General features: G+C 33.8%; 1 protein-coding gene across 10 annotated transcripts in view; it reads left to right on the top strand.

Moving 5' to 3' along the window:
* RIMS1 (regulating synaptic membrane exocytosis 1) overlaps nt 1-26,663 on the top strand; it is a 490,334-nt gene that overhangs the window by 328,490 nt on the left and 135,181 nt on the right. For 4 of the 10 annotated variants that reach the window (XM_077162224.1, XM_077162215.1, XM_077162216.1 and 1 more), the window contains 7 exons: nt 843-999; nt 1,693-1,818; nt 3,685-3,747; nt 7,560-7,637; nt 8,516-8,605; nt 15,731-15,814; nt 24,764-24,835. In XM_077162224.1, the coding sequence (XP_077018339.1) occupies nt 843-999; nt 1,693-1,818; nt 3,685-3,747; nt 7,560-7,637; nt 8,516-8,605; nt 15,731-15,814; nt 24,764-24,835 (670 nt within the window). Of the gene's footprint in view, nt 1-842; nt 1,000-1,692; nt 1,819-3,684; nt 3,748-7,559; nt 7,638-8,515; nt 8,606-15,730; nt 15,815-21,139; nt 21,162-24,763; nt 24,836-26,663 lie in introns of those variants that run through there. The other 6 variants (XM_077162226.1, XM_077162229.1, XM_077162225.1 and 3 more) reach the window with 5 other exon arrangements.

The following is a 26,663-nucleotide window of genomic DNA, read 5'->3' on the forward strand; positions in this document are numbered from 1 at the left end:
ACTGTAATTGAAATTACTGCTTAATTTAAATAAAATCAGAGATGATAAAAGCCTTTCTACTTCAATGGAGAAGTAACTGTTGGGATATATTTTTAATTGCAATTATGTTAACTGTATTAACTTAATTGTGCTACTAATTAGGCTAATTATGGTATAGTTTCAACTTTCCTGGGTAGATTTGATGATTGGTTCTTTCACGGGATTAATTTTCTCTGCATTATTGCCACAGTCATCTCAGTTCATACTCTGTTTACATTAGAAAGTTACAGCATTATATGTGTTTTGAAAAATGTAATAGTGAAGATCTACTACTCTTTTTGTTAATTAAAATTGGCATATCAATTTCATTATTCTTATTAGTGAGGCTATTTCAATCCAACTAAAATCCTGTCCTTTGGAAGAAAAATTCAAATACCATTGAATGGTATTTTTCAAATACTATTTAGAGAGCTACTAAATTTCTAAGCATTGACTTGTATAGTAACTGTAGTTCACTGTATATTTACATATAAATATAAACTTTATATTTCTAAAAAAAAGACTAACTTGTTCATTCTTTAAATTTGAAATGTATCCCAACCCATCATAATATCTAAAGAATCAGTGATCATTTTCATATTCAGTATCCCCATGGTACCTTCTACCCAAACCATAACCTGTTCTTATGCATGTTTGTGTTACATTCTGTGTACGTATACTTAAGACTTTTGAAGACAAAGCTAAGAATAATTGCATGGCGTTTAATCGTGATAGGTCAGTGCTTTAGATGTAGTTTGATATCTCCGTGTTAGTGTTTGCATTATAGAGCAATCCTGACTGATTTTTGTGTGTACTCTTGCCAGTAGGTTATAGGTCTAGTGCTAGAGAAAATAAGTCTACAACTTTAACTGTGCCAGAGCAGCAGAGAACAACTCATCACCGCTCGCGTTCGGTGTCTCCTCATCGCGGCGACGATCAGGGAAGGCCGCGTTCACGTTTACCAAATGTGCCATTACAGAGGTAGGCTTTGAAATGGGTTCCGTGTCCCCAGTAGTACTTTTAAAAATGTAATCTAAATTGACACAGGGCACTAATTAAAAAAAATAATAATGGTTTCATCCATCAGGTTTTCTTTCAGCGTCATTTGTAGGCAGTCTGCCTTTTTATTCATTCCCTAAGTTATGGGCATTTTTTTCTCTAATCTCAAGAATTTTCCGAGAAAGTTTATGTTTCCTTACAATTTTTGTGAATAACTGTCTTTTATTGTGTTTACTAGTTTTCTTCCATGTTAGGTGAAACCGTAAGATAATGAATCAAAATAGTGGACGGAGAGATAAATGATAAGGTTAAAATTTGGGAAGTTTTGAAGTAGTTTAAATGCTTAGAAAAAATACATCATCTATAATGTAGTGCTTTCTTTCATCTTACCCGGAAATATACCTCTGAAACTTTAACTGTATACTTGAAAATTGTGGTCCTTTTTTTTTCTTTTTTTGACAGAGGCACAAAGTAAGGTTGGGGAAATGCAGCACAAGCAAAGCATTCCTTAGAGAATAAATAAGATCTTAACTCATAGATAAGATAGTTTCTCGATCATGATCACTTTTGAGCTATGCCAGTAGTTTGTCGGTTGCTGACCATTCTTCCCCGAGTGTGTCTGCCTGTTTGGGAAGACGGTATGCTTTGACACTTGGATTTCTGTGTTTGGTTTAGGAGTTTAGATGAAATTCATCCAACAAGAAGGTCACGTTCTCCAACCAGACACCACGATGCCTCCCGAAGTCCTGTTGATCACAGATCCAGGGAAGTGGATAGTCAGTATTTATCTGAACAGGACAGGTATTTGTCTAAATTATAATCTCAACATTATAATTTTCTCTTTTCTCTGTTTCAATATATAACAGATAACTTGGTATCATGCATTAGAAAGTCAAAGTATTTCATTGCTTGAAAGTGAACTTCTCTCAAGGAACAACTATTAAGATAGTCTAATAGCAATGAGGCTACAGGAAAGACTTGGCTAACACTAGATTGTCACAATATATAATTTTTAAAAAAGTAAAGTTTATGTTTAGCCAGTTTTATTTCTTTATTTTGCGGGGAATGCAACAGCTTTACTGAAAGAAAAATGCAATGAAATTTCTTGAAAGCTTAAAAAAAGTGGGGGGAGGGGGGCCTGGACACCTCCCCTCGAGCGCAGAACCAAACGCAGAGTAAACTGTTTCTGGCTGCTTGTAGTCAGACAAGTGCGTGCATCTTCCAGCTGCTTCCCAGTGAAGATCAGTCTCTGCTGGGCAGAGGAAGGCATTCCTCCTGTTGAGCCAGTTCTGAATGTACAGTCCACCACCAAACAATGAGACTGACAAATTACAGAAGGGGACCTGCATCAGCAATTTTCAACTGCTGTATAGTGTGTCAGTTATAGTGTTGGGGATGCCATCTATGTAATTATCAAGGTAATTTTTGGATACAAGTCATTTGAGAGAGTTAATACTTTAAAGCTTCTGTAAAATATCAGTAATAATGTTTTTGTTATATACCTCTTTTTCCATAAAAGGTCTATAACGTACAAAATATGTTGGGATGAATTATTTCTTATATGGGATATGTATTTAAGTTTAGTCCCGTGTGTATTTACAAAAAAATACTTCATGGACACGATTACTACAAATCTACATTATGACTCTGTTGTGCTATGTGTCCGCAGAATTTCTTCTTGTAGTAACCACATACCTGTACAGTATATCTGAACACAAGCTCAGGATCCAATTAGTAGCCTTTATGAGACCCGTCATGTCAAATATTTTTTTCTGGCTGTTTGAAGTGGAAAAACTTTCAGTGATAATGTGCTGAATTATTGTGTTTTTTGTTCTGTAGTCAGGACAGAAAGCCCAAAATAGAGATTCTTATATTCCTAATTGTCACCCTACTGTGGGAAGTGATGCCATGATGTTTAAAAAGGTGGAAAAGAGAATGAGTATGGAAATAGGGAACTACTCTTGAGGAATAGGATTCCAGATTGGACAGCTTGAGTTGAATTGAGTGAGAGTTGAGTTACTTTGTCAACAATTATATGGGCCACTGTAAACTTAGTTGAAGAAAGAAAATCAAGGACTTCTTGACCAGGGCACTTAAAAGATTGAAATTAATTTGGGTGTAGTAAAAGTATTAATTAAAAAATAAAATTATCCTAATCAAGTGTAAAATTCTTTCTTGACTAAAAAGATACTTAATATGATACTGCATTTTCAATGACATTAAAAGCAAAGGAATTCCTGCTATAAGTTGCTAAAAAAGAATAACTTCTAGGTCCCCATGAGTATCAGAAAGACCAGGTTTATAGGCCTTTTAACAGTCAATAAAATAATCCAAATGTCTAGTATTAGAAATAGATTTCTCTGTGTTATGTGGGGAAGGCTTATTTTTATTTTGTTTTGTTTGATATTATGTGAAATCATTTTGAAATACAATAGTAAATGAGCAACAACTAGGATTTCAACCATAATATTTGCACTTTATTGTTTAAGTTTTTAAAATGCTGTTATGTTTTCTTTTTTGTTTAACCTTTCAAGCAAATATGTTAGTGCGGACAATCCAGTTTCTTACCTTTTTATGTTTTCATTGACTTTCCATTGGCATAACCCATGTCATTTAATGCCTCATAATTTATATCTGTCTCACTCACCACCCATCCTGTCTGTGCAGTGAGCTTCTTATGCTGCCCAGAGCAAAACGAGGACGAAGTGCAGAATGCCTACATACTACCAGGTAAATAGAGGGATTGGTAATCATAACTGTGTGTGACTCTTTCCATTCTCCTTTTCTTCCATTTGCTCCTGAGAGGTGCCTTTACAAATAGGAAAAATTATTTTCCCAAGTATTCAAATTTGTTTTGTGTTATATGAGGTCGTGAAAAAGGTCCCAAATATATTTCAGTTCTGATCAAAGGCAAATTACTTTGCTGTCAGTAAATTCAAAATCCAGAGGCAGATGAGCCTCTGTGGAGTGGCCCAGTTTCTGCAATTAAAATTCTAAATACTCTCTTTGAGCACCCCGCCCCCCACACACACACCTGTCTAGTCACAAAAGGTCTGATCCTCTGTGCACGGCAATGTAATCGTTTCATGGTTGTGAATTTGTTCTGTTTTAGCCTTTTTATTTCCTTTTGGAATCTATTGTTGTTTATATCTGTTTGCTTTCAATAAAACCTTTACAAGTTTGTTTCTAAAAGCTGAACCTCAGCTTCCTTCTTGATAAAGAATGTTTGAAATGTTAACTTCTAAAGTCCCTGCCACCTTAGTGCAAACCTGAAGCACAAACTTTCCCATAAAGACATGTAACATGGAGATACCTCCATAAAGATGAAGAAACAAGGGATATAATATTTGCCTCTAAACTGGGCTCTAGAATATGCTTTTTTTGTCTGAGTACATCTTGAATTGCGTATCTAAAATAAAAGCTCTTACATAGAAGCCTATTCATAGAAGACAGTCTATACATATTTTATTAGCAATTTGGACTGATTAAACGGTAAGGAATTAGGAAGTTAGTGAAAAAGACACACTGCCTCAAAAATTTTGTCCCTTAAAAAATAAGTAGGAAATGGAAGGAAAGAGCTAAAACTGGAAGACTGTCAGTAGAAGGCCAAATGCAAGATTCAGTGTCTGGGTGGAGCATGTGGTTTTCTGCTCAATAATACAAGCATATATGTTAGGCTAGGAAGAATTGTTTTGACTTTTTACAGGTATAAAAAGTCATAGTTTTGATAGTTATTGCCTTGTTTGCTTTAAGTACTACAGGAAAAAAGGAAGAAGTAGTAACAGTTCTGTTCGCTAACTGGGAACAAAATATAAAGTCAAAAATATTATAAAAATCAACCTAAATTTTTTTATAATACTAACCTGCCCAGATTTACTATTAGTTATTTTTCCTGATAAATAGTTTGTTAATAGGAATGATTTAATTAAAAACTCAGGAAGTTTTCTCATAGGTCTGTTGTTGTGATTATAATTTAAAAATACATTTATTTATTAGGTACCTCATGTGTGCTAACCACCAGATGTGGGGGTGTTTCTGTTATATTCACATCAGTAGTCTAAATAGACTTAGCTAAAGATCTTTTGTTTTCCTTTCTGTTATTTTGTACTTCTAAAAGTGAAATATCAAAATGTGACGTATTATATACTCACAGTCGCATCATTTTGTACAATCTTATCTTTAAGATTGTTTTACTAATAATTCTGGACTCCATTTCTCCTCTTTATTTAATAGCTATTATCAGTATGTTGACTTTATGTTTCCTGATTTAATAATCCTATATATGTATACAGTTTTAAAGTTGATTAATGCTCACCTGAAGCAGATCAAGTGTTTTAATAGATGCTGCTACAAAAAGTTGAGAAGTAGAAGCAGAGCCAGGCAGTTAGGCAGATGCAAAACATGTGTCACTAAAGTTTTCCTCCTCCTTCCTAGTTTTTACGGTAGCAGTAATTTACCTCAATTTTTCTGCAACACCTACTAATTGTTTATTTTAATCACAGTTACAGAATGTAATTGTAGCAATTATATTTTTTATTCCTGAACTTTCAAAAACTTCTCCCTTTTGATTTCCCAATATGTAACTCTAGAAGTGTGGAGGTAAAGAAAACATGAATTAAATTATGTTTTATATGTGTATGTATGTATATGTAATCTCTTCTGTTTTTACTCAGGAATCTATAAAGGCATTTTACTTATATCTCAGTGAAAAAATAAACCAAAATACAAACATATGAATAATTCCAGGTTTCTATGATTATATCAGTAATATAACTTTAGTTTCATTTAAATTATATAAATGTGATATTATAACCATCTGTGGCTGAAATCTTAATCAAAACTATTTAAGTGCATCATCTCAACATTTACTATTCTGTAATAAACATAAGGAAAATAACATTTATTGAGTACCAACTGAAGTCTTACGTATTCAGTGTACTTCAGCTCAATTTCCTGGAATTATTATATGATATGAAATTATATGATATGGTAATTATACTCATTTTACAATGAGGATAGAGGCTAAAAAGTTTAATTTGATAAGTAGTGGAGCAATAATTCAAAATCAGGTATATTTGACATTTTCTGCTAAACTAGTATTTCTGAAAATATTTCCTGAGGAGTTGGTTTTGGGAGATGCTCCACCAATAAAAGTGTTTGTGGGCCAAGTAGATTTTGAAAACTTTGCACATTTTAAATCGTCTACTTGGAGATTTACATTGCACAGCATATTAAAGTCCCATAAGAAATCTGCCTCATATTGTTTAATACTTTTTTCTCTCAAATTACTTGGCCAACAAACTTTTTTTTTGTAAAACATGTACTGAGGAAGTTGTGTTGTGCAGAAAATGATGAGTAGTCCCTATGTCCCAAACACTCTATGCCTGTTATCACATTTAATTATCCCAGCATTCCTGTTAAAGAGATGTTATTTCTCCCTTATGTAAAGGTAGAAACAGGTTTAGGGATACAAAATGGATTACCCAAGTTTACAGCCAATATGTGCTAAACTCAAGGTGTGAACTTAAACCTTCAGCCTGTAAATTCAATACTATTTTCCATACTGTTTCCCATTTTATGCTGATTCCTGTTAGAATGTTCATGAGGAAAAAAAAATCTTTTGAACCAGTTGATGAGAAAAGTTACATAGTAAGTTGTTGCTAAATATATTTGCTGTAGGTTGTGTGTTGCAAAGATTTTCTGTTTCCACCAGTGAAGTATTCGAGGTTTATTGTATCCTCAGTAAGTATTTATTCCCTTCCTTATTTATGATCGATCATCAATTTTTATAATCAACAATTAAATTTGTAGGGACATTATTTAATTATAAAAAAATTAAATTGACTGAATTTAGTTTGCATTTGGTAGTCTAGACAGTCCAATAATTAAGGTAAACTTAGACTGTTGTTTCTAACATTTTATGCCAACTCAAAATTTGGATTCTGACTTGCATCTAAGTCCCATCCCACTCGATTTCCAATGGTGAATTTTAACCTGCTGTTGGATATGGATCCAGAAGCTGATAAATGGAAAGAACTTGTTCTTCTGCAGTCAAGTTTTGGCCTTCTGCTCTTTTCTTTCATTACTACAATCTAATACAGCCTCATCCTTGTGATGTTGGTCAGCTATTTGCTTACTGTTAGAACATTAACTCTTTTAGTCATATTTTAATTTTCAAGTTACATAAATTATTTGAATAGTGCTTTTAGCTATGCATTGTGTGCATAGGAGTTATAAAATTAAATCAGGAAATAAATAGAAAAATTAAATATATAACTCATAGAGTTTGATTAGCAGATATTTTTGTAATTGAGGTAATTAAATTATCATTTTGAGTCTGTATTTTACTTGTGAAGTCAGTTGTATATGATTTCATATTTTAATAATTCTAATCCTGTCTTCAAATAATTATCGTGGTTCTTTTGAGCCAAGAACCATCTATGTTTGTAGCTTTATAGCATTCCTGATTTCTTCAAATACTAGTAAAATTTGCTTCATATATATTTTTCTGTTTCCTACGTGTTTGTGTTGCCATGCTCCAGACATCTTGTTAGGCACTCTAAAATATTACCACCCAAGATGCCTTTATTAGAGAACGGTTCTCACTGGAATATTTACAGGTAAGAGCCCTAACAGTGAGTCCTAGTTATAAACTAATTCCTAATCCCTTGCCTCCTAAAAAATAGCAAATTTATATTCTAATGAAATAGTAACATTTTCCCTTGCAATTAATTCTACATAGAAACATTAGATTCATGATACCTAGAAGACGTTTTAGTTTTAAAACTTATTAACTCAAGAATATTTCTTTAAATAAAACATAGTTATTCATAAATAATTCTAGTTGTCTTCTTTGTCATTTATTGGTTGTTTTACTTGTTCATTTTAATTATCAGAATTAATCTTATTTTATTTTTGAATACTTTTAATTTGTTGAAGCTCTGTTCTGCCTGCACATACTCAAACCAAATCAGTGACTAGACAGGACATTTCCCTTCATCATGAGTGCTTTAACTCAAGACTGTTGAGGTTTACTGGTGATGTACCCGTTGGGAACATGTGGAAGTGATATCTTCCACTTCCCTTGTCTGGTGCTATGAACCAAAATAAAGTTGCAAAATTGTTTCTCCTCTGATGTCCTTCATTTTGTTTTGGTGTGGCATTTGTTCTTGGTAATGGAGTTTTAGGCATTTTGTTTCAATGCTTCCTGTACCCAATTTTTTCATAAGTAGGTGTGATTTAGTCTCATTTTTTCAGTCTGAGACCCTTTTTAAATATTATGCAAAGCAATTCAAGCATAATCTTTGTTTAGTTTCATTTTCTAAACAAAATTTGCACTATCATTCTATCAGCTCACACCCTTATGAACTGAATCTCAGTGATTCTACATTTTGTGTAAAGGGGACATTATTTTATGCTTTACTCTCTAACATGGTCTTCCTTTCTTTGTTTTCTTTGTCTTTCTCTTCTACCACTGGATGCAATGCACTGGCACTAGTGAACTGCAGCCCTCCCTTGACAGGGCTAGGAGTGCTAGTACCAACTGCTTGAGACCAGATACTAGTTTGCATTCACCAGAACGAGAAAGGTATAAAATAAAGACTTTCTTAATTTCTTATCATTTGTATGAGTGAATTTTTTTTTCAATCACTTTGTTTTGTTCCGTGTGAGTCTTTCACAGGTTTATTCATTCATGTTCGCTTTGCTGCCTACATCCCCCCTACACACACTTACTGTATGTGTCTGTGTGGAGATATGCCTATGTGGATAAGCCCAAGGAAACACATATACATATTTCTATGTATGTTGTTGCAAATGGTGTGATGTAATTTGTAACAGCTTCTGGCTGCTGCTTTTCTGCTTTTGTTGCTGTTCAGTATTTTTAGTTACAAACTACTCAGGGAGCCTTCAGTATGCTGATAAAGTTACAAAGTCCAGTGAGTTACCTGAAGGGGGGGAGTATCACTTTCCTATTTGTTCCACAAACAGTATTTGTAGATTTAGCAGCAATCTTCCATAAACTCAAAACAATGATTCTATTTAGGTAGAATCATTCCCTTTACATTTACATATATTTAGAACCAACATGGTCTTTGAGATACATTGTGGTTTTGCATTAAACTATATTTTGGCAACAAAAAGATGGTATGTTCATTATAGATTTTCTGATGCTCTTAAAAAAATAAATGCCCATAATATATATGTAATTTTGCTTAGCTTCTCATTGTTTGATTAAAGAATAATTCTGGTTTTACTTCAGATGCATTCAGGGATTATGTGTTACATGCTCACCTAATTATGAACAACTAATGTTTTCATTATGATGGAACTTTCTATTCCAGTAAACTTGGTAGTCTTATTTGACCCAAATATCCAGAGTATCACCACTTTAACATGTAGTAATATAAGAATTATTAGTGAGATATTTTGCATTCCTTTTTTGTACTAGTTATTTGAATTTAATGTGTATTTTCTACTTAATAACTCATCCCAGTTTGAAGTAGCCACATTCAAGTGCTCAGTAGCCCCATGTGGCTTGTGACTGCTGACTTAGACAGCGTATGACTCTTTCTGTGATGACTCCTCCTAGCATATGTTCCTATGTAACATTGAAACCAGGGAGATCACAAATGTGTACATTGGTGAATTTTACCTCTCAGATAGTAACCCTAAAACAGGTGATCTCACAGATGAATAAACTGGCCATAATTATCACACAGGTCAGCAGCATAAAGTCTGAGTGTACTTGTCTGTGATAGAAGAAGAAAAATATAATTGAAACCTATATTCATTCTGTATATTGAATTAAAGGAAATTTTTCATTAAAAAATGAGATTGGAATTGGTACTCTTAATGATCCTCAATTTATAAGGGTCATTTTGTTGCAAAAAAGAAGATAAAGGGAGGTAAGTTTTCACCAAGTAAATTGAACAAGTTGTAGATGCCTGTTAGTTTCTAGGATAGGGGCCGTGAATACCAATTTGAGCTCACAACAAAAAGCAGCTTTGAAGCAGAATACAACATTAACATTAGTGGTGATATAATGTGGGAGGAAGTTTAGAAAGTTTTCCAGGTTACTTAATTTCTCTGGTTGGTATATACATGGTAGATAAAATGTTAGAGGCATTTTTAAAACAGCATAGTTCCACGTTCTTAAGATAGTAACATATTCCCACATCCATATGAACTAGGAAGGTTAAACTGTTTATTCAAACCCATTTCAGTTGGCATTTATATGCTATTTTGCCAAAGAAATGCTCTTTTCTGAAGTAGCCACACTGACTATCAAAACAAAGATTGTATTACTATAAAAGGTGAAATTGGTAAGAAGATCAGTACCCAACACCAAACATCGCTGATGATTCAAAAGATAAAGGAAGTAACGGGGGCAGAGAAAACATTCTTTTCCTGAAAAAGCCTGAAGCCATCAGAGTCACCTTTTTCCATTGTAAGCATGGTTTGGCCCAGATTAACAGATGAGTTTTGAGCAATACATATGGATAGACTGTTTTCAAAGAAAGCTGTTTGGTTTTGGAGCTCTTCCATTTAATAGTCTGTTCATTACCCTATAGAAAAAATGGTTACAGACTACCCCATTCTCCAATCCGGTCTTGTCCTATAAATCAAGAAATTTCCGGTTTGTTTACAGTGAATGATCTAGGAAAACCAGTTTTATCCTATAAAAACATTTTATAGATAAGGGCTTTTTCTTTATTGTTTCACTAGCAAATACCATTGCATGTTTACATGGAGGTCTGGCCAAGATAATTGCATCCCCCCTTCATCTTTATCAGGGTCTGTCAGGTGTTATTCTTTCCCCTTCTTCCCTGCTAGAGAAGGAGAGAATTGCATGCCTGCCATTAGCTCTTCCCTTCCAAGGTTGCAAAGCAAATTATCACTTGAAGTTCAGAGGCATTGATTTTATAGCCCCTGAAGGATAGTTACTTGTCTTAGATGTTTTATCTTCTCCCTTGACCTTTCGTAGCATTCATAGTTTTACTGAAAGCCCATGAAAGGGTAGTCTATACTTCTGCCTCCAGTTTTTACCTTCTAGTAACGCCTTAACTTTTGTAATCTGACTTCTCTCTCTTCCTGCTGCTCTACCATTGTGCTGACGTAACTCTGGGAGTTAGGTTTGGATCCCTGATTGTCAGCGACATCCACAAACAAGTCATATTCGCCACCATATCACTTCTGCCTCTCCTCCGCTAAGTGCCCTCTACAAATTTTCTCACGCCTTTGTTTTGACTCAGTCTCCTTTGCAGCTTCTCTTGTTCCTCTGTCCTATGTAAAAATTTATTTCCCTAGCTTCATTCTCAGTTTTCCTCTTTTGTGTGACCCACACTTTCCCTTAAACTATATCTCTATCAAAGACTCCTACTCTAAAACCTGTGAAGACAACTCTCCCCTGTAATTGACCAAACCCAAATTTCTGCTCCTGAGCACCAGACCCAAAATTTTAAATGGATGTTAGACACTGAGCAATCAGAATATCTAAACAAAATTCATGATCTCCACACCTCTCCCTTTACAGCAAAAGGCTTCTCCCCCAGCCAGCCACATAATCTACATAATCTGAAAATATTTCTCCTCCTGTTCCCCCACTTTCAGTGAGTCGATGAAACCTATCAGTTCCTTCAAAATAGATCCCTTTCATTTCTTCTAACCTTTCTTCTCCTGTTCCGATCTGCCCCCATTACTTTTCTCATTAGCTCTAGTAATATTCTTTAGTGCTTTGGGTATCAAGTTTTCTCTCCATTAAAATTAAAGTACATTCTCCCTTTGTTGCTTAAAAATTCTGCTTGTTCTTAAAAAATGCAGGTCAAATACTGTATCTTTTGTAAAACCTCTCTTAACCACCTCCACTTTCCCGTTCTTTCTCCCAGTCAGAATCATGTACCTTCTTTTCTGGGCCCACCCAATATTGTTTACTTCTATTAAAACACATTGTTTTTGTTTGTTTGTTTGTTTTTGCTTAGTATTTGTTAGCCACTATATTGTAGCCCCCTTGAGGGCAGGAAGCATATCTTTATTTGTCTTGGCCATCATTAAGTGACAGCTTTATTTTCCTTTCCTTTTTTACTTAGTAAATGTTCTATTTTGGTATTTGGGAGCTTATAAGTAGCACCTCAGTTTTCTACTCCCAAATTTGGATCTAATTGTGCACTACATGTGGGAACAAGAAAGATAGGAAATCTAAATATCACCATAAGTACAATGAACAGATTTTGACACTGTGACTATTGGTCTTTATGCTTGCTAATAACTCACCATAGATTAATCTAACCACGAGGGGCTTCCCGTTCAGGGTTAGGCCTCTTATCTCATGGCTGAGACCAGATTGGAATGTTTGGTCTTTACAAGCAGCTTGCAACTTGGTTTGGAAAGAGGAATCCTGAAAGGCTAAGTCACCTGTGCCTAACTCCTTAGCAGAAACTCCCCTGACATATAAGCCCTTCTTCTATCTTGGGATGAAATGAAGGAAAGAGTGGAGAGAGACCAGGAGCATTACTTGAACAAATGTATACCTAAACCTGGAAACATGAGACCAAAGGAAAAGAAGGTTCCTACTTAAAGCTCAAAAACTGAAAATTGAATTGAATTAAATATTAATATGGTAAGTCTTGTTTCAATGTATGTGTATTAGTTAAAATAAGTGAAATTCAGTTTAAAACAATATTAGGAGGAAAGGACTAAAATGTTTATTGGGAATAGATAACAAAATACTCTATACAGTCAGATATCTCATTTGTTTGGCTTTTCTTCTAATGTTATAATAACCTCCCACATATTTTAGATTGCCGGTATTAATGTGTCAAATGATTTGCATTTCCATATAATATCTATTTTAGATAATTAAGCTGCTTAACCATGTTCTGCTAGGAGATATGTACCACTGAAATATAATCTAGATATGCATGTGTGTGTATTAATTTCAGATTTAAACACACACATACATGCACACGTTTGCTTTGAGTTATATGAATGCTAGGGGAATAAAAGCCACAACCTGAGAATCATTTAATTGCTAACTAAGGCCTGTCAATTTTAATTTCCTTATATCTCACCAGTATGTCCTATCTGTCACCACTGTCACCCTCAAGGTTGTCGTCATTTCTTACCTAGGTTACTGCAAAGCCTAGAGTCTTATCTGCTTATCGTATACTTAAGTATCCACAAATATTTATTGACTATTTTTTCTCTGCTGTGTGTAATTGATGCACCTGTCAAGAAGAACAAAGCACTACAGTTCTTTTCCACAGGGAATTCAAAATCTATCGATATTTTCACGTGTCTATCTGATCAGCTTTACTCCCTTTCTGAGCACAGTTAAAGGGTTGGGCTCCCAAGAAATAAATGTTTGAGTTATTAAATATAGTATACCTGATGTTAAAGTAGTAAGGATGTAACTAACTAATGTAACTTGCAAGCAGGCTGGTTTGGAAAGAGAAATCAAGAAAGAGCTGGTTTAGCTCCACTTTGTGACTAATATCTACATACCCTGCCATGTTAGCCTATAATGTAAAAATGAAGTTGAAGCTTTGTGTATTTCTCAGTAATGTAGGGACAAAGATTCTAATTTTGATCCTTTTCTTCTTTGTGACAGGAGAAAAAGAAATTGCACACATTCTTAAAATATGCTAATATACTTAAAATTCACAGATGTGTGATATTAAACTTATGTAATATCTATTCTTCAGACCAGGAAAAAAAAAAGAATAAAGATTGCTTCTGTTCTCATCATGCCCAATATCTGAAAAAGGAAAACAATTTTTTGAATTGGTACTGCATATCAGCATATTTAGAAGGACTTTGAGTGTATAAATACATACATATTATGCTATAATATTTGTTTTACAGAATTACCTTGTATTCGCAATTGCTTGTTTCTAAATGTACACCTTTCTCCTTCATAGCTTTAACTGCATGTTTCATAGTTTTGGCATTTTTCTTTATCTTTTCTTTACCTTTGTTTATGTTTAAATAAACACAAGGACTGGAATCTTACCTCAGGAAGCAAGGTTATTCATAATCCTGGCAAGCTAATATTTCTTATTACTTCACAAGAAGTATATTAACTCTTTTTTTTTGTTTTCAAATAACAGTGAGTTTTAGCATAATTAAATATCACTTAATGTAGAAAACAATTTCAGTTATTTTAGAAATATTCTTTTATTTCTCAGAACAAAAGCTAACAAAATGAAGAAAAAAAAAACATTTTAAAGCAAGACGTTTCAGATTGCATTGGCCAGCCATTTTGTACATTTAAAACTAACCCAAGGGTGGCCCAATGGTGGCTCAGTGGCAGAATTCTCACCTGCGATGCCGGAGACCCAGGTTCAATTCCCAGAGACTGCCCAAAGTGTCTTTTAATTTTATCGACATATAACACATTAAAGGAAACATGGTACAGAGTTTCATCTTCTGCTCAAATTCTGTGATTTGCTTCACAGCATTCTCAAAGCCTGACTTGTTTCACACTGAATTTGTCTGTCTAAGGCTGATTGATTTAAGTACAGATTTCCAAAGAGCTTTCAGAATTGAGTACCTGCTGGACACAAAGATCCTAATGTCGTGTTGACAGGCCTTTGCTGCTTTTACCCAAATTTTCTAATAAATCCAGTAAACCAAGTTAAAATGGCAAGATAGATGACTTTGGGGGTGGAGGTAGGGATGTTAGGAGTCTCCTTTGGATAATTATAAACCTTATAGCAAGATGAATCTTGCTATAAGAGCTTCCAGTTATCCCTTGTTGCACATGAGAAAGCCAATGCCCAGAGAAATTACCCTGCTTAAATTTTTCATATCTAACAAATACAAATTTCGAAATCTGACCTGTTCAGTTCTTTATTTCTCTTTTCATTTTGCACCAGAATATTTGTAATTTGTGAACCTGATTATGCACAATCAGGCATGTAAGATAGTTTAACAAATAATTGAACCAAGTTTCCAACTTGTAAATGCTGAAATTAAAAAATTGCTGACCAACTCAGAGAGGCTTCTGCAATTAAATATTAACAAAATTTTAAGATGTAATACTATATTACCTTTACATCCATCTATATTGTCTCATGGTATTCATGTGGGAAAATTTTTATATTTCAGTAATTAGCCCTGCAGTTTTCCCCAAGAAAACTTTTTAAGACTTAATTAATAGCATTCCCATAAATCATTTCTTCATGTCATTGTTTCCACATTCAAGAGCATTTTATTTCTTCCTCATAAATTGTTTTCCTGCCTTGTATTAAATTCGCACACTGAATCTTTCCACTTTACCCAATAACTTCAAGGCTTGGTACCAAAAAAAAGCATTGGTAGCTTATTGAATCTGTTTTTATTTGAACATAAGCCAGACCCTTAAGGATGCACTTTTTTTAAACAAAGTTATATACATATGTGTGTGTTTGCATAGATATATGTACACACTTACGCATATGCACACAAGTACATTTTGAAGGAACAAATTTGTACTAGATTTCAAGAATATTACCAAATAAATTGTCTCTTTTCACATTTAGAGTTACAGGTTTTCTTCACTTGCAATATTATAATCTATTGTTCTAAGACGTGAAAGGTAAGATTAAATTATGGAGCAAATCTACACTTTGCTTTTTTGGGGGTGCTTTTCCAGTCCTAGCGTTCCATATATTCTTTTATTTTAGGAGTTACTAAATGTCCTGTTTTTTTCCTGTCTTGTTCATTGGGCAAACAGGGGTAGATGGTCCCCTTCCCTAGATAGGAGACGACCTCCTAGTCCCAGGATTCAAATCCAGCATGCATCTCCGGAGAATGACAGGTACTAGTCAACTCCTCCTCAAAGAAAAGTGGCTTTTAGAGGCTTGTAGGCCACCAAGAGAAGGATTACCGAGGGAAATGCTGGTTAACATGCTTCCTTTCAGGAGCAAGAGCAAGATGTAATGTGATTGCATCAGTTTAATAAAGCACCTCGGAATGTTTACCGAAATGAGGCTTGGATGCAGATGACACAGTTTTAAACACAACAAAATGGATATCCAATGGGAAAGTTTCTGTTTAATGAACATTTGTCTCAGTGTTTTGAATTTCTAGAAAATACTTAAATATTGTTTTTATTTGCACGTGAATAAACATAAATTCTCAGGTGCTTTATACTATGTTAAAATCTGTCAGAGTCCTTTCTTATATTGGTTCATGATTTAATCTTGGTTGTCTTATTTTATTACTATGTAAACTTGTTAATGAAATTTCGGCTTTGGAGTATATTTTTAAATTTCTGGTTGAAAGTTAAGTTTAAGTTTAAGTTTAAGCTTCTGGTTGACACCTGATTCTTATATATTTTGTGAATATTGTATTTTTAAAGAGAATATCGTCAAGGGCTAGGGGTCAATCCATAAGGTAGGTTGTTAGAAGTAGTATCAGTGCTTTGAATCTACTTCATGTTGTTATGCCTTAAGTGCCACAGTGTACATTTTTCATTACTTTGTTATCCTTCTCAGTTATAGTTACACCAATTCTCCTGTTTTATGGTGTTTGTTATATATATTCCTTATCTTTGAATATTTTCCCTACTGGTCACGAAAGATTTTGGGGTATTATGAATGTTATGCTTATGGTGTAAACAGAAATTCAGCCACCACATTGATAGTATTTCTAAAGTACATAAGTGGATGCAGTGATTTCAAAAATAGAACACATCATCCAAGCATATGGTTTGTGCATGTGTGTGTGTTTGTATTTTGATATGCAGGTATACAGCCTTCAGAGTAATTGTAGCCTTAGTTAAGGGTGACTTAATTTATCTTCAATTTCTATGAACACTCAAAATATCTTAAGGATTTCAGCTTGAAAGAAAATTTAACACTACCCAGAAGGAAAGCATTAGTGTTATTTTGTAGCTGGGAAAAAGCAAGCTATGATATTTTATGAAGGTTTCAGGACTATTTTAGCATGTTTTACTCTTTAAGACATTTAACTCAATATGATTTGTATTTATATGTTCAGAATGTAAAATTAATTTCTTCTCCTATTATCTGGTTTCTGGGACAGAATTTCTAATACTAGAAAAATTAGTAAAATCTCCATTCCAGAAATTGTTACTAATGTAAAGTCTTTTCAAATAAAAATATAAAATAATTGCATGAATTAAGTAAAAATTTACATCCATGTTGGTACTCATTAATTTAGCGAATATCTCTTGTGCCCCTACTGTGAGCACAATTCTGAAGGCTGGGGTCTCAGTAGTACCTAATGAAGGCAAACTCTTGGCCATCAAGAAACTTGATTTCATCTTATATAATGGTGGTTTGAATATAGGGCTTATTAAATGTGATTTTTTTTGTTATGGATATAAATAAGTTTATGTGGGCATTGATTAAGCAAAATGGGAATCCATATAATAGTTTCAGTTCTTGCATGCATGAGATGGTGTATGAATTAAATATATTATTTGATTTCCTAGCTATTTAAGGGTAGATTTTTAGGGGCAGAAGTGATCTTTTTAGATTATCTTGCTGAGTTTAATAATTTATAGATGAGAAGACTGAGACTGAAATAACTTGTCCAAGGTCTCATCTAATTATTTCATTCTTGTTCTACCCTTCATTGTACTCATTAGATTATTAAGGAAAATATTAATACATAATTTAGAATATACATTTTGTTTTTTATTGTGACTTGTTTGTAAATAACTCCTATATTCACCAAAGAAATGCATTTCATGTCTTTATATGATTATATATTACTGTAGAAAATAGAAAACTTTTATAAGAGCAATTTGTGCCCATAAAAATGGGAGAGAAATTACTGAAGTGTATAGTGTTTAAATTACCATCCTAACACTTGGCATGGTGAATACTTTGTTTCTTCTGTCACCAGCTTTATCTACTCATTCAGAAGTTTCTCCCAATTTCTAAGTGAAGTAAATATGGCATTAGATTTGGATATAGTGACTGTTCATAAGGATTTCAATGTTAGGTGGCTTTTGCATTAAGAGTCTGGTAGCAAGGAAAAGATTCTAAAATCAGTTACAGCTTATACAGTCAACCTTTCGGTGTCCTGTATCAGGGCCACATTTGATTAGTTTGAAAATAATATTGTCATACTAAAAGTAAATTCTTGCTTAACAGAGTTCTGTAGTAAATTCAAGTAAATTGAAAAGTGTTTAGGTACTCTCTCATTTCTCATAGTTTAAATGCACACAGAGACACATTTAATTTCATTTTTAATAGTGAGCATTCTTGATGCCAATTCCAATGATACTGTAGATTTATTTGGAATTAACATGGATCTAGATATACATTCTAGACGTAGTAGAATATTTAAAACAATGATGGACCCCTAGGTCAGATTTCTAACTTAACAATTTTAGTGAAAATTTGCTTTCTGTTTTAGTACTATAAAGTTTAAGCCTTTTTAGAATTACCACTCCAATAACGAAGGGTCTCTTTTTTAAATAAGCATATTTTAATGTGCAAAATAACTTTTTTAACAATTGTGTGCAATAATTCTGTATGTGAATCTTATTAACACTTAGATCTACATGTGACTTGACATTAGCCAAATATTAGTGAGCAATAACTAAGAAAAACAATTATTTTAATATGTCCTTGAAGTATCAAAGTTCTGAATTTAGTGTGCACAGTTTAGCCAATCCTTAAGCGTGAAGGAATAGTGTAAATTATTATTAGTAGTAATATCTAATTCAACTTTAAATTCTTCTCTGTAAATGTTTTACTCTTAAATGCAGTATTCTTATTTGGTAAATTTTGAGATGTGTTTTAAACATTTCATTATCTTAATGTTATTAAATTTAAAATTTTGATTTAGAATGTTTTTGCATCAACCCATATGTTTTTAAGGATGTGATTTATCAGTATTTGACTTAAATACTGAAAATATTTGATAAAATAATCCTGTTTTCAGAGGTCCTAAATTATTAAGATGACAAAAACATCCCACTCTGTTTAAGATTAATTCCTGAATCATTCTGCTCAAATAGCTGTAATTTGTTTTGGAAACAACCATAGTCTGTATAGTTTTCCATACCTGTTTTGTGGCAGCTGCTGGTGAATAAGAATCTTTGACCAAAGGTGTCACATGGTTTCTTAAGAGTCACAGTATAAGAATCTTCTTTTTCCGTTGAAAATATTTCTGGAATAAAAGTCATCTACTTTTTACTTCTGAAATTCATGGTAGCTACCATGTAGGTACAGATTTAATGTAGAGTGACTTCATAGACTCAGTACATTACTTATATAATGATAATGCATCATTACGTCCTTTATGATGTGTGCTTCCCAAAAATGCCCTCTGTTAGAATTAAAGAAACATATCTGTTCTATAAAATGTTTATTGACGCTGTTAAATAGCTGTTGACATGTATATGAACAATGAATAATGAACAGAAAGACAAATGTATCTTAAGTGCAAGCATCCATCTTCAAAGCATATGAACATTTTATTTTGTTTTTTTTCTATTCAATTTTTCTTTTCTTTTCCCAAACTGCTAAGAAAATATGATGCTAGAGATTTACATTCTACATTAAAATAATATAAGCCATCCAGGTAGTCAGCCAGCATGTATAAAGATATATTCTCATGAAATCAATGTTAATCTAAAGTAAAACATGGTAGATTTTTGTTACATTTTTCCTAAAACAAAACATGCTCTATTTTCATTTTATTATAAAATGACCTTAAATGATCTTACTATTTCATTAACATGTTAATTTGACATTGTAATAGAATTGTAATAGCTGTAGAAAACCTTTATTTACCGATGTCTTCAGGAAATTGATCAAACTGAAATTTGTTATTAAGCAAGAAAGGAAAGTAGCATAAAAATATTTTTACCAATTATCTCTCTTTACGTTTGTGCATTTTATAAATCTTTACACTTAAGTTAATGATAAAGAAATAATAATTGAAAATGGAACATCAAAAAGACTTTAGGTTTAATTTAGACAATACCAATTTTCTGATTGCTGTTTTTACTTCAATTTAATAATCAAATAATTTTGTTAATAACTTATATTGTATCTTCATAGCTTTTAAGAAATTTCATTTTTGCCCTATGAATTAGGAAGCATAACGCCAGTCATATCACCAGTACATTGTGAAGTAAAGAAAATAAATTAAGATTTATGATTCTTATATGTATAAGCCAAGTCTGACTTAAACCAAAGAAACATTCCTAATGAATAATAAAATAACAATAGCAAAAATTTACTGAAACAAAAACATCATATTAAATCCAAAAGTAAATAAGGTGCGATGAGAGCACTGAAACGGTCACCTCTATTGTTCATTTCTGTCCATTCATCCCTTAGGTAAACATCAAAGCAGTATTGCAGAGTTTAGAGAGGATCTAAGGACACTGGACCTGAGAGTGTCCTCACCACGTAATTAAGTCCTGTATTACCTTGGAAAAGACCCTTAAACTTTCTGGGACTTGGTTTCCTCATCTGTAAATTCAGAGAGGAGTACTTGTACTAGCCAAATTATAATGTCCCTTAAAACACTAAAATTGAATCCATGCTGTCTTGTTGCATCAGGGAAAAAAACATACATCCAGCCCATAATAATGACTGGTAGTTTGCTATACATAAGGAAGTAAACCAGAGGGCATTTCTTATTTAAACCATTTCATATTTACTGGAACTCCCCCAAAAAATGCAAAGTTGCATTTTTAAATTTGTTAGACTGGATATAAACTGGATTTTATAGCTCTAGTTTTTTGCTCATTGTAATTTTTAGATTCTAAAATTCTGTGATAGTACTCAATATATTGTTACTTTCTTAATCATTCATTCAATAAATAACTTATTGAGCACCTCCTATGTGCCAGATATCTGTATTACAGTAATGACCCAAACAGATGCAGTTCCTGACCACAAGGAACTTAGGAAGAGTAGTGTCAGGTATAAGTTAGTTCATTTCATTGTGATCCACTTTATGATTGCATTATCAATGTCTTTGGTAGTATATGTGTGAGTATAGATTGATTGTGGTAAACCCTCATACCATATCCCAAACTTCTGTTTATTCCAGGAAACAGCATTGTAAAAACATGTATAATTTAATTATGGCCACACTTTAAGATTTGGTGTTGAAAGACATTAAATTTCTATTCCCTGTTCTTCCTTTACACTGAATTAAATTATAAAGTAAGTATACAATTTTAACTCAATTTGACGATTCTTTTATATGATTACAAAAATTTTAAAGGCATGTCCTTTTGTAGACATCTTTAGAAGCATCATTGGTGAAAGAAAATTTCATTGGCATTTGAAAACATAAAAAGGCATCCTTGACAAGAGTATAAAAAAAAAATCAGATGTGCGAACCTCCGCAGAAACATTTTTATCATCCAGCTATGGCACATTAACTCTGAGCACAGTACTGTTTTAGATGTGTAAGAGCCTTTGCCTTCAAGAAACAAGTATATGTTATTATTTTTAACAATACTTTTATGACATCACTTGCTAGTTTTAACTTTCAGTAACAAATCTTATTTCTAAATAATATTACAAAAATTACACATAACAAATATAAATACTAAGTACTATTGAAACACTTGGAATTAGCAGACTTATTAGGTAGATAGTGTTTTTATCCCCACTTTGTAGACGATAACCTGAGGTAAAGAGAGATTAAGTAACTTGGGTGAAGTCACCCGAGTACACAGAAACTTAACTGAGATTATACCCAGTAAGTCTGACTGTAGAGTTGATGCCCTTAACCGCTAGGCTACAGTGTCAGTTATGCCAGAGATGCAATGTGAACACTGCTCTTAAGATTATAGACTGTCATATCATATCTTAGTTTGGGCTCTTAACGACTGTGTGGGTTAGAGCAAAAATATTTATCCTCTAAGCTTTACTTCTTACTCTTAAAAGGAAACAGTAGTTCCCATGTCATTGGATTGGCAGGATTGGATGAGGTAAGGTAGGTGAAGTGATCATTCTAGCACACAGGAAGCCTTTAGTCAGCATTAGATAGTATTGTCATCATCACTATCACCATCATCAATTACTGTGGTGATCAAGCTTATTAATCCATTAAGTGATAGGAGGAAGAGTGTAAGAATTTCACGAAAGTGGCATTTCACTTATGTACAAATATTAACAAGATTATTAAGGATAGGTGGAAAGAAAGGAACGTTCTGTAAGGAGTCTATAACCCTTTAGTTGTGCAGGGATTGAAAGTTTGTGCGAAGTCCTATCAGGTTCCGCACAATCCCTCTCCCCACCTTACCCCACCCCCCAACTCTGGGATTTCTCTCCTTTTCCATTTCCCCTGGCTGTTTCAACTACTCTATAAGGTACTGACTTCCTTCCTGTTCCTGCCTTAGGACCTTTAAACTTGCTGTTTCCTCTGCTTGGGACTCTTTTCCCAGATATATGCATGGCTAAGTTCCTCACCTTAAGTCTTTGTTAAAGTGTCACCCTCTCAATAACTCTTTCCCTGACTACCCTGTTTAAAATTGCAGTCTGCACCTGCTCCAAACACCATCCCAAGTCCTGGTCTTTTGGTGTCCTGCTCTATATTTGCTTTTGTGTTTTTAAATTAGCATTTATCACCATCTAACATCCTATATAATTTATTTGCTTGAGTTTTTTCTTGTTTATTGTCTGTCTTCTGCCAATAAAATGTAAATTGCTTGAAGGCAGAATTCTGCGTATGAGTTGTTCATAGACATATTCCAGGTGCATAGAACATTGCCCAGCACGTATACATGCACAGTAAATGTTTGTGGAATGAATGAATGAATATGATGTGAAAACCTTTAATGGCAAGTTTTGCTAATCTGCCTGAAATCCTCTGCTCTTGCTCATCCTTCATTCTGCTAAAGATGAGAAAAGGAACACTTTTTTTTTATCTCCCAGGCAATTTTCCTGAGCACCCTTGCAGTCGAGCTGAAATTCCCCATACTAGTACACTCCTTTTCCTTTTCAGTTCAATACATCTGACCATGTAAACCTGCATACTCTGCCTCTCTTCTTCCCTTCCTTTACCTTCTCCTGCTATGTAGCCACCCTCCTCCCCCACGGTTCAGAAATGAGCTTCCCTTCCCAACAACTTTCTTTCATTGATTTCAGACATCTATGCTATGTCCTCCTCTACTCTTCTGCTCACCCCACAATTCCCTCTCCTGACCATAGAAGCAGTAAATAAATACTACTGATCCTTAATGTCAGAGAGATATTTCTCTCTTAGTACTTTTCCAGGCCTGTACCAGATTTTATAGTTTCCTCACTTGAACAAGGGTATATCCAAAGGGGGATGAGTTTGAACCAATATCCTCAACTATTTTTGCTGAACGATATATGGTCGAAATAGTTTAGGAGCCAGAAAGACAGACTCTAATCCCAGTTCTGCTACTTACTGACTGACTGTTCTTGCCCTAAATCTGTTCCCTCTCCCGTGAAATGGAGAGGGCACCTTCTTAAAAGATTATCGTGAAGGTTAAATAAGCCAGTTTCTCCCACTGTGCCTAACATAGAGTTAGCCTTCAATATATTGAGTACACTGATAACCAACTATTCAGGGAAAGTGATGTGAAAGATGCCTCCTTCTTCTGTTTCTTCCCTTTTTTTCCATCTTAGAAGTAGAATTTGTTGTGACAGGCAGCTGAAGAAAACCTACATGAGGCCATGAATTAAAGGGGCAAGATAGTGTGAACCAAGTTTCTGGCGATAGCAGAAGAGATGGGGAGAGCTGAGCAGCTCAGGAAGTTATTGCACCCTGTGAAGGCCGACTTTATACTTCGATGTGTCTCTAGCACCTAGCAGGACCTGACATGTCCTAGGCATTCAATTAGGAGCTGTGTAATTAATAAGTAAAGGCAATTGTCCTATTAAGATTGCTAGGAATACGGGAAATGAGGAAAGAAAAGTAGTTATAAACTGTAGAGAACCAGTAAGAAAAATACAAATTCCATGTTATGTTTCTCTGGGTTATTTCAACTGTGAGTTTCTTGAGCACAGTATTTTACATTTATTTGTTCAAACATGTAGCATCTTAGACAAAATTTAGGCTAAATAGACAGACATATGCTGCCTTGAGAAATAAGCCTTATTTAAAAGACATTATTTCTGTGGGCGAATGCATTTCAAGCTCCGAATATTCAATGAGAAAATGTGCTTTTGTAACATAGGTCAAATCAGGAACTTTATTAGTTCTGTAATTTGTGATTTGTGTTAATATTTTAAATGCCACAAGATTAGAAACACATCTTTACTGTGATGTACCAAAAAGTTTAATGTTGATTTAAGGCACTTTCACTTTTGTCAAACATGTTTCACTATAGCATTTTTCTTTTCTGTATTTCATAATTGTCTTGGGAAAAAATTTGATAGCCCCAGATTTCAACTTGTAAAACTAGAGGGTATATCACCCTTTTGTGGTCTTTCAGCGTCTAACCATTGCCATCATCATGTTTATCATCCCTACATTTTATCATTCAATTAACTTACTCATCAGGAGAGACAGAGTTGCTCAGCAGGAGCCCGTATTAAATATTGCTGTAGACGTACCTACGTAGACGACGGAAATACCAGCTGCTCGTATTTCCTGTTGGGCAACTTGTGTCTTCCACACAGCACCCATTCTGATTTTTGTTTATTTGTTTTTATTTTAAGAAGTACTGACTGACAAAACCATTTAGGTCTGATAGTTGCCATTTTTCTTGCTTTTGTCATTGTGTGATATAATTGTAGCTTTATTTATCATATATTCTGTATTTCTTTAACATTTCATTCCACAGGCACTCCAGAAAGTCTGAAAGATCTAGCATCCAAAAACAGACTAGGAAAGGCACTGCCTCTGATACAGAAAGGTAGGCTTGGTGTTGTGCTGTGCTGCTGTTTTACATATTCAGGGGTGCCCCCACTCTTGTTTTACATGATCACTCCTTAGACACAAGCCGTGATGTTTGAAGTGTCCATGTAAAATACATCTACTCCTATATGGGAATGGTTTCATTTAAGAAACAAGAGAAAGATCATTTGAAGGATCATCTTAAATCTTAGGTTTTAAACAATAGCTCCTATCTTTCTTTAAGTGATCATTCTGATTTCTGAAGATGATTAAATCCATAATCATTCCAAATACATATTGGAGTATGTATTTTGTTTCTGAGACGATTTAAATGTTACTATGAGTATAGTACGTGGCATATGCAAGTATTTTGAATGTCTATTATTTATCTGAATAATACCATATTTTTTCCTGTATCTTTTCTACAAATGAGTAAGATTCTGTGACAACTTTAACTTAATTTAGATTTTTTTTGCAAAGAAAGTATTTATTAAATGTAAAAATAATAAGAGCTTCTGACTTTTTGAAATTCACATTTAATTCCACAATTTTTGATTTTCTTAGTAGTTGTCGGTATAATGTTGTTACTTTTTTGACATAGCTGTAAAACACCTATAAAATAACAACTAATATATATTCACTCACCTTTTCATTTACCCAACAATAATGAATGTGTGCACAAACGTGTTATATCTCTTATTATAGATCTATGCACAAGGTTACAGAGAGAACACAGAAAGCATAGTGAGAAAGAGATTAGGACGGTTTCTTAAACAAGTGTCATTTGACCTACCTCTAGATAAAGAAAGTTGACGTGAAGTATAAAATAATCTGTGAGAGGGAACAGTGTGACGAAACACTGACTTTGGGAAACTAACTCACCTTTGGGATGGAAGGAGAATAGAATTCAGGAAATGGAAAGAGAGGGTTAGATAAAAAACTGGATATATCATTAAACATTTTGTTGTTAATGATCTTGCGAGCCATGATACGGAATTTTGACTTCATTTTATTCAGTTTTGAGCCATTAATGGGTTTTAATCTCACTTCAGTTAAATGTAGTTGTGGTTTGTTTTTTTTTTTAACATTATAAATGACTTGAACTCCTTAGGCAAGTTTTAAATCTCCAAGCATCCTTCCCAGTCCTCCACACATGACTTCAATTATTTTGACATGATTGTAATGTTTCCTCAAAGTCAGATGCTCTTTATTATATTCACGTTTCATTCACTCATCTAACAGCTAATAATCGAGTGAGTGCTGTGTACAGTTATGGGTGTTGAGGATATACCAATAAATATTTTTTTGACAGTAGGATGCTATTTTACAAAGCATTGGATAATTCCAGAGGCAGTTGAAGGTGCTTAACTTCAGACAAGTGATATTTGGGCATCTTCTTCTGCAACATTGAAATCATCTGTGGATAAAAACAAATCCTCCCTCCCTCCAGTAAGAACAGCGAAGATTTGGTTAACCCCCCAATCTCAAATGTTTGCTTCTTAAGGTCCATATTCATATTACACTTGCCTCTACTTTGCTTGTAGGTCTTAGTAGAAAAGCCTTAATTTTTTAGGAGGGTAGATTTAGTTGATGATAGTTAAAGCTTTTCTTTCCTTATTTATTAATAGAATGCAAATTACAAACCTAGTTTTTAAATGAATTATTGAGTAGCTGGTCCTAAAAGAACAGGCCTGGCTTGTCTAAATATTAGTGTTAGCCTTCCTTTCTTCAGAAGATGCTTTGAGTTGATATCTACGAGTGAACCTGGGTCACTGATTCTTGTCCATTGGGTTAACATCTTCCCAAAAAGAGTCGTACCACACAGTGATACCTTGGCTTCTAGCAAC

The sequence above is a fragment of the Tamandua tetradactyla genome, chromosome 5 (genome assembly GCF_023851605.1).
Source record: "Tamandua tetradactyla isolate mTamTet1 chromosome 5, mTamTet1.pri, whole genome shotgun sequence".
NCBI classification, from domain to species: Eukaryota; Metazoa; Chordata; class Mammalia; order Pilosa; family Myrmecophagidae; genus Tamandua; species Tamandua tetradactyla.